Genomic DNA, 13,364 nt, shown 5'->3' with positions numbered 1-13,364 from the left:
TTTGGATGCAGCCCTCTTCCTTTAATCCGTTCACTCTATGCAGTACACAACTACCACAGCATGATGCTGCCACCGCCATGTTGGTTCTGTGTTTATGGATAAGCAAGCCTCACCCAAACCCTAACCCTTCCAACAGGCTTCTGGTTGTTGTGGCCAAACAGCTAAATCTTATTCTCGTCTAACCATAAAGACATGTGGATTGTCCGTGTGGGCAGCTGTACTTCAGTGGAGCTTGAAGGTGTGTCTCTTTTGGATCACAACTATCTTTTTGGCCGTTACCCTCTCAGCCCATCCTGAAGCTGGGTTCACTGAGGACACTTGTGTTCCAGCAGTTTCCAGTTGATGGCAGGCTTTGCTCCTGTGATGTTCTTGTACGCAAACAACTAACTTCTCTCACTTTTCTAAGTACTGGCCTTATTTTAGGTAAGGCATTCTGGGATCGTCAGCACCAACGATTGTATGTCGTCTCATATTTCACTCTAGATAAAAATTTCAAATCAGTAGGTCATTCATACCAGAGATGAGTTGATACAAACCTATGATAGCTAACAAATAACAACTATCATACTGGGGTGGGGTGTAGAGCCCTGCTGCTAAGGTCTGACCATTACTGACCACCCCAGCTATATGTGTTTTCTCTCCCGCCTCTCCAACAGAAATAAGGTTTGGTACTAGTTCTCAACGGACCCAATTATTCAACATGAACCAAAATGACCGAACGGACTTACAGCCAGCACCTGACCCGACCGACATCATCACAAACACTCCGACGAGCTTGAGTTTTCCTTTCTTTTTAATGGAGGGTGACAAAGAAAAACCTGTTGGTCCCTGTGTGGCTCAGGTTCCCCTGGCTCAAATTCAGGATCTTTAATCACTTAAAGTTAACTAATCAGTCACGTTCCAAAATAATATTACCGACGGCTCCGGGCAGGCGTCGTCGTCAGCCTAGAGAGAGACTGAGCAACCGTTGTGCAGAAAGCGCTGCTGTCAATGAGCCACCTCCCCCTCTGTATTCATGCACACTGTTCATTTAGTCTGACAGACCATGATGCACCTGTTCTTTCCATGGGTCCAGTTCCCTTTTTTTCTTTTCATTTCATATCGGTAGCTCAACAGGTTGAGCGGGTTGTCCAGTAATCGGAAGGTTGCAGGTTCGATCCCGGCTCCAGACAGAGAATTCTGCTGTTGTGTCCTTGGGCAAGACACACAACCCACCTTGTCTGCTGGTGGTGGTCGGAGGGACCGGTGGCGCCTGTGCTCGGCAGCCTCGCCTCTGTCAGTGCGCCCCAGGGCAGCTGTGGCTATATCATAGCTCATCACCACCAGTGTGTGAATGTGTGTGTGAATGGATGAATGGTACACTGTAGTGTAAAGTGCTTTGGAGTCCTCCGACTCTGAAAGGCGCTACACACGTGTGGGTCATTAATCATTTATTATGCTTTTTTTTCTCTCTGCCTGCTGCAACCTCCAACGTTCCTGCTCTCTCAGGGTTTGTGTTGGGTCCAGCGGGATCCCAGTCCCATTGCGGGGCTGTAGTGGGGTGGCGATGCATTAGTCATTCACTTTGTTTAATTATTTCTTCAACTGATTAACAGCAAAATCTTTTTAAACCTTTAACCATCAGACTTTGCTCTAAATGGGTCATAACTATTTTTCTTTTCATTTCAATGCATTTGAGAGGATAAACAAATAGAAGTGAAGGAAAAAGTTCATCCCTGATCCACGACTGCAGAGACCCAGTTCATTAACAGGCTGCCGTGCTTCTGTTTTGTCTCTGTACATCGATCCAAAACAGTTGGCGGTGTTTGTGTGTGGGCCGTTGGTGAGGGATTGCTGTCTCTGTAATATCACCCTGCTAGTATTCAGCATCAGTGCGATAGAAAATGCATCCTGTTGTAGGAGACAGGAAAGTTATTCTGCCTGTAGTGAACACCTAGAGAGCATATCAGCATCCAACAGGGAAAATCTGGCTGCTGTGACTCAAGAAATTGCTTTAAGCTGCAGAGAATTCGACTGAAATATGTTTTATTGGATTGTTGGTTCTGAAGCTAATAACAACTTTCTTCTTATACTTGTCTTTTCAGCTTCAGTCTTTCCTGCAAGTCAGCGTGTTTCAAGTCCGTGTGGATGAGTGCACCAGTTCAGAGTGCAGCAGTGCAGGAGGCTGCAGCAGTACTTTGAATGTGCGGGACACACCCACAGTGGTGGACTGTGGGACTATGAGTCTAGTATCTGTGACGGTGGAGTCCACTGCCGTGTGCTCATGCCCAGGTAGAGAGCAGTCCCATCAGTCCTGCACCACATATCCCAGAAACCCCTGCTTCAATGGTGGCATTTGTGTGGACACTCAGCATGGCTACAGGTGAGTTCGACTTTTACTTCGAAGCTCGTTACCAGCATAGCCGTGGTACGCTATGTTTGTCATTGCTTCATTTCTAAGGAGCCGGTTTCAAAGTGAACGTTTTGATAACTTGTAAATGACCATGTAGAAAAATCCTTTGGCTTGCTTGACAAAACGGTTTTATTCCCTTTATTGTTGAATTCACCAACGAAAGCTGCTGCCAGAGGCTTGGATGTTGAAGTCCATCTGGCCTAAGTAAAGAACCACGTTCACATCCTCTCTACTGGTTTAAGATCATTTCCAGTGTGAGTTCGCCTCGGCCTGGGTTGATCCCGTCTCTGATACTGATTTGCAATGTTCACGTGTCATTTTAAAGAGGAGGGTGCTGCATGGTGGCTCAGTGGTTAGCACTGTTGCCTCACAGCACGAAGGTTGCAGGTTCGAAACTCGGCTCGGCTGCGGCCTTTCTGCGTGGAGTTGCGTGTTCTACCCATGCATGCGTGGGTTTCCTCTGGGTACTCCGGTTTTCCCCACAGATTCCAACATGCCCTATAAAGTGTAAGTCGCTTTGGATAAAAGCGTCTGCTAAATAAACATAAACATCTCTCCTTTTTGCAGATGATCTGGTTTATTTTAGCATCAAGCATTCATTGTTTCTATGGCAAACAGAAGAAAAAAACTTCTAATGTTAAAGAACTTCTGGCATCATTGTCAAAAGTCTACACACGCCAGTGATTTTGGCCTGAAGCATGCACACAATCTGACATAAATGGGTTTCAATTGCTACTAAAGGTAACTATCGTCATCTGGGATCTGCTTCGATGCCGTCAGTGTGTGATTATAAATCGTGTGTGAGGTTTGGGGCTCCTGACAAACCCTTGCATCTTCCATCCAGAGCTGTAATGACGTTTCCAGTTTCTGAATCATGGGGAAAAATAAAAACGTCACAAGATCTATAGTAAAAGATGATTGAACTCTATAAAACAAGAAAGGGATTTAAACGATATCCAAGATTCAGGAGGCTCAGTGCTCTTTTCATTGCAACTTGCAGAAAAATAGATTGTGATGCAAAAAGAAACAAAAACTCAAATAACTACTGCTGATAGTCAGGACTCCCTTAAAGAAAGTGGTGTGGCGGTTTTGAGAAGAACAATAAGGACGCATGTGAAGAAAATGGACTACAAGGCCCAGTTACCAAAAGAAAGCCATTCATTTGCAAAGCATCTGGCTTAGAGTGTGCCGAACAGCTCAGAGACAAGCTTCAACTGGAACCAAATCTTTCGGAGTGATGAATCCAAAATTGAACTTTTTGGCCTCAACCATAAACGTTACATTTGGAGAGGACTCAACAAGGCCCCGTGATAAAAAGTTCACCATTCCTACGGTGAAATAGGGAGGTGGTTCACCGATGTGCAGGGCATGAGTGAGTTGACAAGCCACTGGAAACCTGGACCCTCGTCTATCAACCATACGTACGCACAGATCTGTGTGTATTTCCTGTGTAGGAACTGATTAACACATTGTGTGGTATTCATCATTTTGTACCTGTGCGTGAAAATATTCCTAAATATAAGAAAACTTCAGAGCGTGTGTAGGAGCAGCATCTAGTGGTAGAGCGGGGTAACCGCAACACAGAAGCGCTCAGTCATCCACACATGTTCCTCGTCCACAAATGATTTTACCCAATAAATTATTATTTCAGTGGAGAAACAGCTGAGTCACGTAATTGTTGCTAAAACACCCGACGGGAATCTGACATTGTAGAATGGTTGTTGTGTTTTTGTAATCACACTTTTTACTCTTCCCTTTTTATTGATGTCCTTTAACCCTTTGATGCATAATGGTCACTACAGTTGACAGGTACTCAAAATTTTTATTTATTTATTTTTGCTTTTAAGCACAGCTGTTGAAGACTTTATTGCATTTGAGCCCCTCCATTTGGATTTCGGTAAGCCAAGCCAACATATTTCATGTTCAGATTGCACGCAATTTTAAAATTTTACTAAAAATATTTGTTGAAATTTGTTTCATTCACACCTAAAGATGAATCAAAAAATTGTAAAAAAAAATCATGGTTGAAGATTTCATAATTCATGCATCAAAGGGTTAAAGGGGCATTATGGAAGTTTGACAGCCAAAACATGTATAGAAATAATAAATGTCTTCTTCATACGTTCTCCTGCAATGCCCTGGTCCTGTAGAATGAGCCCTGGCATTTTTACTGTGATTGCCTGTTTTTCTGTAAAATCACAGAAAAAGAGAGATGCTCGGGTCGAGCAGGCTGCTTCATGCACGTTCACGCTCAGGCATCGCCCGTAGCATTTGCTATCCGTAGCTTTAGCAGCAGAGAGAGAGGCAGTGTCACTTTGTCGCTGTTCCTAACGCCTAGTGACAAAGCTAGCTACATTTCTGAGGACCCTTAGCTACTTTCTGTAGAACTTTCTTCTAGATATTTCCTGCAAGTTAGCAACAAAATAGCCATTTTGCTCCGAACCGTTCTTTGGTTTGAAGTTGTTTCAGGTGTCATCAAGGATATAAATGTTACAGATACAAAGGACGTCACTGGCGCTTTAGCTCACCTAGTAAGATGTCTGACTCTCATGCAGAAGACCTGGGTTTGATTCTGGATGTGAACATAGTTCATTTAGAGTTTCTTTTTAACATTAATGGTATATTTTTTTTACAGTAAGACGCCCAAATTTTTATTTGAGACTCGCCGAACGGCACTGAATTCACAGATAAAATAGATGTGGGTTCAACTTTCATTTTGGAACAATTTTTCAAGCAAGGGAAGGGAATGATCTGAGCATGCAGGAGGACTGACCCATCATAAACCTTTGTCGGCTGTGCTGAAGAGAAAGGTACAGAACCACATTATTCAATTAATTAGCTGCAAGTTCTCCTGTCCTCTGTCCTCCGGGCCACACACACACACACACACACACACACACACACACACACACACACACACACACACACACACACACACACACACACACACACACACACACACACACACACACAGGACTGTCTCAGCTGTTATTTTCGTTAAGGAGTGTGCACGTACAGCATGCGCACCTCGTGCACGAGCCTCCTATTGAAGCTGCCGTTACGCTTTTGGCCTGAGGGGGCAATCGTGAGCATGAAAATTCAAAACTCCGTGAAGTCCCTTTAAGTGACAGCGTGCATTTTCTTTGGCGATAGCGGACAGTACATACCTAAAATATTGCAAGTAAGCAGTATTTTTGTGTTCAAATGAGACCTTACCAACGGATGGCAATTAGGGTCAAAAATCCCTGGGAGTGCAACCACCTGCAAAATAACAAGATCATCAGATTCCCTTTCATCACTGGCAACGAGTGAAGAGGTAAATGTGTAAAGCAACAACTTTTATTAATGGTGAAAGTTTTGTAACCAGTTGTTACAAATCAGTAAACATATTATGTCCTCACATACTTCCTTCTAGAAGGAAACATGGCATCCAATACGGCGTCGCCCAGAGACTTAGACCTGCTCCATGGTTATATGTTATAAATCTGCCGATATTTTTCAACAACTGTGTATCTTTGAATTCATTTAACACAACATTTTGATGGATATTTCCAGAGATTAATGGTAAAAACTACATATTGTCACTTTAATTGTTTTTAATTAATTAATAATTTTTATGTTATTTTATTGCATCATATTCTTTTCCTTGTGAAACGTCTCTTAATTTTGCTTGAGATGCGCTAGATGAAAGAACATTTCTATATTATTATTAATGATTAGTCAGAGCATGTTCTCCGGAGTAAACGCGTTTCCATGAGCGCGCTGACAGGAGATCCGTCTGGAATTATGCTGTGATTTGGGACCCGTTGTGGAGCGACAGATAAAGCGCACAAATCCAATTCCAGTCCATATTCTACATTACAACTATGAGAACCTCCCAGAACCTCCTCTGCTCCCTGATCATATATGCATTACCGTGGTAACCAGATGGAATGACAGCTCAGAAGAGGCTGCACTCTTGAACATTTCCAAAGAAAACTAACTCCAACCAGAACCAGAACGCTCCTCCTTGAACCGTCACCTCATCGTGGTGGAGGAGTTTGAGTGCCCTGATGATCCTACGAGCTATGTTGTCTGGGGCACTTTGTGCCTCTGGTAGGGTCTCCCATGACAAATGGGTCTTAGGTGAAGGGTGAGACAAAGAATGGTTCATGGACGTAAAAACAAAGAGTTGGAGTACCCGCCCTGGAGGGTTACCGGGGTCCCACCCTGGAGCCAGGCCTGGGGTTGGGGCCTGTGAGCGAGTGATTAGTGGCTGTCCAGTGCCCGAACCAGATACATGGGCTCATCCAACTGTGGACCCATCACCAGCAGGAGGAACATGAAGGGTCTGGTGCAGTGTGGATCGGGTGGAAGACCAAGGCGGGAGCCTTGGCGGGCCAATCCCTGGACAAGGAAACTGGTTTTTGGGACATGGAACGTCACCTCGCTGGCGGGGGAAGGAGCAGGAGCTTGTGGCAGAGGTTGAGCGGTACTGGCTAGATATAGTCGGACTCACCTCGACACATAGCACTGGCTCTGGAACCTAAGTCCTTGAGAGGGGTTGGACACTCTCCTTTGCTGGAGTTGCTCCGAGTGAGAGGCGGAGGGCTGGGGTTGGCTTTTTGTTAGCCCCAAAACTCTCTACCTGTGTGTTGGGGTTTACCCCGGGGGACGAGAGGGTAGCTTCCTTGCGCCTTCAGGTCGGGGAATGGGTCCTGACTGTTGTTTGTGTTTATGGGCCAAATATCAGTTCAGAGTACCCACCCTTTTTTGAGTCCCTGGGACGAGTGCTAGATAGTACTCCATCAGGGGACTCCAATGTCCTGCTGGGGGACTTCAATGCTCACGTGGGCAATGACAGCTTGACATGGAGGGGTGTGATTGGGAGGAACTGATCTGAACTCGAGTGGTGTTTCGTTATTGGACTTCTGTGCAAGTGGCAGTTTGGCCATAACGAACACATAAGGATGCCCATCGGTACACTTGGTACCAGGGCAGCCTAGGTCGCAGGTCTATGACAGACGTTGTAGTCTGACCTGCGGCCGTATGTTTTGGACACCCGAGTGAAGAGGGGAGCGGAGCTGTCAACTGATCACCACCTGGTGGTGAGTTGGATCAGATGGCAAGGGAAGATGCCGCTTAGACCTGGCAGACCCAAACACATAGTGAGGGTCTGCTGGGAATGCCTGGCAGAAGAACCTGTCAAGACGGTCTTCAACTGCCACCTCCGGCAGAGCTTTGACTATGTCCTGAGAGCAGTGGGGGACATTGACTCAGAATGGGCCTTGTTCCACTCTGTGATTGTTGAGGCTGCTGTTGCTAGCTGTGGTCGCAAGGTGGCCGGTGCCAGTCGTGGTGGCAACCCCCGTACCCGCTGGTGGACACTAGAGGTTCGGGGAGCCATCAGGCTGAAGAAGGAGGCCTACAGGGCGTGGCTGGTCTGTGGGTCTCTGGAGGCAACAGACAGGTACCGGATAGCCAAGCGGGGTGCAGCAGTGGCAGTTGCAGAGGCAAAATCTCGGGCATGGGAGGAGTTTGGTGAGGCCATGGAGAAAGACTATCGATTGGCTCCAAAGAGGTTCTGGCAAACTGTCCGGCGCCTCAGGAGAGGAAGGCAGCAACTCGCTCACACTGTTTACAGTGGGGATGGGGAGCTGCTGACGTCAACTGGGGCTGTAGTCGGACGGTGGAAGGAATACTTTGAGGAGCTCCTCAACCCCACCTTTGCGCATTCCGAGGAGGAACCAGAGCCGGGAGACCCGGGGATGGACTGTCCAATCTCTGGGACAGAAGTTGCTGAGGTAGTCAAACAACTACACAGCGGCGGAGACCCGGTGGCGGATGAGATTCATCCTGGGTATCTCAAGGCTATGGATGTTGTAGGGCTGCCGTGGTTGACACGTCTCTGCAACATTGCGTGGTCATCGGGGGCAGTTCCTGAGGAGTGGCAGACCGGGGTGGTGGTCCCCATCCTTAAGAAGGGTGACCTGAGAGTGTGTACCAACTATAGGGGATCACAATTCAATTCAATTCAATTCAAATTTATTTATATAACGCCAAATCACGACAAGAGTCATCTCAAGGCACTTCACATAATAAACATTCCAGTCCAGGTCAGTTCATTAAGCCAATCACAAAAAATGTTTCCTATATAAGGAACCCAGCAAATCCTCATACTAAGTAAGTATTTAGCGACAGTGGAGAGGAAAACTCCCTTTTAACAGGAAGAAACCTCCAGAGGATCCTGGCTCAGAATAAGCAGCCATCCTCCACGACTCAATAGGGATCGAGAAGACAGAGCTTATAGTTATAGCATATATATAGTTTACCCGTTTAATTATAGATCCACTAGGATAAATACAATAAAGTTTATCTCTCACCAAATAGAATATTTACTAAGAAATCACAATGTAACCATAGACACACTACTTGGTGTGTGTGTGTGTGTGTGTGCGTGCGTGCGTGTGTGCGTGCTTGCGTGTGTGTGTGTGTGTGTGTGTGTGTGTGTGTGTGTTCTGTCTTATCCATCCCCAGTGAGTCGTGGAGGATGGATTCTCTGAAGGTTTCTTCCTGTTAAAAGGGAGTTTTCCTCTCCACTGTCGCTGCATGCTTGCTTAGTATGAGGATTGCTGTAAAGACTCTGACACCAGTCAGTGACTCGATGCGACCTGCTGGGTTCCTTATATAGGAAACTTTTTTTCTGATTGGCTTAATGAACTGACCTCTACTGGAATGTTTTACTACTTGAAGTGCCCTGAGACGACTCTTGTCGTGATTTGACGCTATATTCAGCCACCTAAAATAGGTTTTATTTAAAATATTTCCTCTTTTATCAGCTTTTTTCATTAAAAAATAACATTACATAATCAGTCTGGCATATAAAGGGATACATATACAGTATTTTGTTGTTTTGATCAGAACTGGAGTTGATCACAAGATTTTACCCCAAAGAGTAAAAAAAAAAAAATCTGTATAGATTTTAGACATTTTCAGAAGTGGACATTTTGTCCATAATGACTCACGAGGGTAGTGATTTTTAAATCTGTTTCTACGCAAAAACTGTTATTGCAGTCATTTTTATTTTTTTAGATATTTGGGGCGACGGTGGCACAGGAGTTAAGTGCTCACTCCGTGATCTTAAGGTTGCAGGTTCAAGCCCCGCTCAGTCTGTTGCTGCCATTGTGTCCTTGGGCAAGACACTTAACCCGCCTTGCCTGCAGTGGTTGTTGGAGGGACCGGTGGCGCTTATGTACGACAGACTCGCCTCTGTCAGTGCGCCCCAGGGCAGCTGTGCCTACAAGGTAGTTCATCACCACCAGTGTGTGAATGGGTGAATGCCTGATTGTGTTGTAAAGTGCCTTGGGGGGTTCCAGGACTCTAGAAGGCGCTATATTAAATGCAGGCCATTTACCATTTTACCATATTTCATGACATAACCATGGCAAAATCATGCCACAGGAAAAAAAAAGTTGTTTTGGTTTGTTTTCATGGATTTCAGCAATGACATGCAGTAATCACACTGGCATTTCAAGGGATGATGTCATTAAAATGGTTGATGTTTTGATAGGGTGCAGGAGGGCTGAAGCTGTTTAACAGATCTATGGAAGAAAAAGCTAAATAAATATTATTGTAAACATTTTTATAGCCACTTTTAGGAGTGGCCGTTTTTGTCCAAGGACTCAAGAGTAAAGTTAGGGAACAGATGGCTTTTGGTGTGCTGATGTGTAAACTTGTAAAACTGAAAGTGAGGACTTTCTATTTTCCTTGACTTGATATATTTGCATAATCCAATAACCACTGAGCTTTTTTTACACCTATTTTGCTCATTAAGTATGGTGTTTCAAAATGCTGTGTTGTGATAGTTGATGAGGTTGAATTTAAATGAAGCTGTATTTAATTTTATTTATGCAAAAGAGATTTCATGAATGCTGTAACAGCTGCTAATGATTACAGCTAGCATACATCTTCATTTGAAGACATTTCACATTTGAATGAATATTGTTGGAAATGTGGACAGCAGCCATGCAAAAACAGGTAAGGAGCCAGTTATACACAGAGTACACTTAGTCTTTCAAATCAGGCCTTAATGTTCAACATTTTCCCGAGTCATTTGTTTTAGTTAGAGTCAAATACGAACCAGTTTTCCTTTGGAAAGCTTACACAGATACATCATAACTGGAGCCTGTTAAACTGCTTTGGTTTTATTCAATTTAGCACATTTGTATTGGAGTAATTATTTCTTTGCTGTAACAATGCTTCTCAGTAATAAATCTTATATCATTAAAAAGACTGATTAGCCACTACCAGGTAGGACTTCATAAGATCTGTGGATTGAGCAACACAGCTAAATAAAAGTAACTCCACCAACTGTAGCATAGTCCCCTACAGAGGAAAACATGGACCAAAATGGAAAATAGAAAAAAAAACTAAGGCAGGGGAAATATTGAAGGCACTCAAAGGGAGAGAAAAACAGGAAAAAGAGGAGGACTAATAAAAAGCGAAATCAACTCATGTCAGAAGAGGGGAGAGTTTCGCAAATCCAGTTAAAGGTAAGACTGTCGAAAATTTACTGTAAGGGGCCCCATGTCTGTTTGCCTTGGGCCCCCAAATTGCTAAATCCGCCTCTGGTCCCCTGCTATGTTCTCCTGTTTGTACTCAGTCGTGTTGAGTGAACACCACACACTGACCAGTCATAGGTTTGTTTTAGCTTGGATCCCATGGAGATGTGTCAGGCATCTGCGGGCAGGCAGGGATTGTGCAGACAAACACAAACCATGTTTCGGTCTTGTCTGGTGTTAAAACTAGGAACAAACCTTTCACATTTTTCTGCTTATGTGAAGATCTGACAAGTTAGCTGTCAAGTAATGTCTTTTTGTGTTGAATCAACCGAGTCAACAGAAAAGCCCTTTTTAGCATGAACGACTCAGTAAACTTGAAGAACATAGAAGTGAGATGAGAGCCTCTCAAGACATACTTTTAACTCCAAACATTAGTTATGTAGTAATCTCTTTGCTGCTTCCTGTGGGAGGAGACTTAGTGACCCGCTTTTAACTCTGTGTTCTTCAGCCCAACAAGCTGCGCGTCCTCAGGCTCGACTCTTTAATGGTGAAAGTGAAGGGCTCTTTGCAACCAATTAAATACAACACCAGTACGTGGAACGAGTCTTTATCAGTCTTGACTTAAGCACTATGCAATCTTTACATCTTATGATGAAATAAACAGTCAATCTTCAGAACTTGCTTTGGTTCAGAAGTAAAATGGGAAACATTTGCGTCTGTTGTTTTTCAGAGAAAAACGTCGGAGTAGAAGAGTCTGACTCTATTACTTAACCAGTACAAATGTCAGAATCGAATGTTTAGTTCATCATAACGTTCACCAAGTTACACTTATCAGAGAAAAGCTAAAAGCTTGGTGGTTAGCAGTAGCAGCTAATAACACAGTAGCTGTCTGATGCTGTCGTTTAGGTGACTAGAGAAGAGGGTTCCTGTACGCTCATAAAAGTCCATAATCATTTGAATGTTAGGCCTCAGAGTCCTAAAGAACTATGTTTTTATATTTTTATTAAAATATATCATTTAGAGCAGAAGGAGTCACCGCTCATCTGGCTAAGGTGCTGATCAAAAGTGGAATGAACAAGATACGAATCCACACACTTCAATCTGCGATGTGAGAGCTTTATCAGTCGAGCTTTCGGTCAGAGACCTTCATCAGGAGTTGTGGAGGTTCACACAAAACAGTCCTTAGTTAAACAGGTTAGTTGATGTCAAACACCTGTCTGCTTTCGTTACAGAAAGCATATGCTGCTGTACATGGGTGTTACACCCCTCCCGGCCTGGGATCTGGGATCTGGGAGCTTTCTTCAGCTGAATGAAGATCAGACTGAGATCCTCATCTGTGCTCCAGACAAGCTGGTTCCCAAAGTCAGAGACTCTCTTGGTCAGCTTGCTTCTCACACCAAACCTTCTGTCAGGAATCTTGGTGTGACCATTGACCCAGCTCTCACCCTGGATTCTCATGTCAGTTCTCTTGTTCGATCTTCCTTCTTCCATCTCAGGAACGTTGCTAAGCTGAGTCCCGTTCTGTCTCGCTCTGAACTTGAGGCAGTTCTCCACACCTTCATCTCCTCACGCTTAGACTGCTGTAACTCTCTTTTCACGTGTCTGAGCAGAACCTCCCTGAACCGTCTACAGGTGGTTCAGAACGCCTGTGCTCGGCTTCTGACCAAGTCCTCCAAACACACCCACATCACCCCGCTTCTCCTCCAGCTTCACTGGCTGCCAGTCAACTTCAGGGTTCATTTCAAGATCCTGGTTCTGGTCTATAGGGCCTTACATGGACAAGCACCATCTTACATTGGTGATCTTCTTAGTCCCTACACCCCCAGCAGGCCCCTGAGGTCCAGTGATCAAAGCCTACTGGTTGTGCAGCACCAGGCTAAAGGTCAAAGGTGACAGATCATTTGCTGCTGTGGCCCCCAGACTTTGGACCTCTCTCCCCCTGAGCCTGAGATCAGTGGACTCAGTGGTCTCCTTTAAAAAGCAGCTGAAGACTCACTTGTTCAAGCTGGCTTTTGTATGACCTTCTTCACCTCTCTCTCTTTATTCTGCTCTCCCCACCTATTCCACCTTCCTCAGGATCCACTGATTTCCCTCTTTCCTATTCTCTTTCTCTCTTTCTTTACATTTTTTCTTTTAAATCGCAATAGCTTATGTTTGCTCATTTTAAATATATTTTTAAACATTTTCTAAATGTTTTTTTTATATTTTTACATTTTTTTTTATTGTTTTGTTTTTGTGAAGCACCTCGTGATTTTTTTCTTGAGGGGCGCTATAGAAATGATATTTTCTTCTCCAACAAGGGAATCAACACAAGCGTGGTGGGAGCAAACACGAGGACAAATAAAAGTTCAAACAGAGTTAATTACCTAAAAGTGTCCCTGGCAGGTATAAATCAGGTAGATGAAAATAAAAATGCCAGAGGTCTGATTAAA

General features: G+C 44.3%; 1 protein-coding gene across 1 annotated transcript in view; it reads left to right on the top strand.

Annotated features, from left to right (window-relative positions):
• Window positions 1-13,364, top strand: part of si:ch211-186j3.6 (neural-cadherin) — a 640,545-nt gene that overhangs the window by 401,115 nt on the left and 226,066 nt on the right. Inside the window, exon 26 of the mRNA XM_054732672.2 lies at window positions 2,085-2,362. Coding sequence (XP_054588647.2) covers window positions 2,085-2,362 — 278 coding nt within the window. The remainder of the gene's footprint in view (window positions 1-2,084; window positions 2,363-13,364) is intronic.

This window comes from Nothobranchius furzeri, chromosome 9 (assembly GCF_043380555.1).
Source record: "Nothobranchius furzeri strain GRZ-AD chromosome 9, NfurGRZ-RIMD1, whole genome shotgun sequence".
NCBI classification, from domain to species: Eukaryota; Metazoa; Chordata; class Actinopteri; order Cyprinodontiformes; family Nothobranchiidae; genus Nothobranchius; species Nothobranchius furzeri.
The sequence above is the reverse complement of the archived record's forward strand: the minus strand, read 5'-3'. Positions and strand labels throughout refer to the sequence as shown.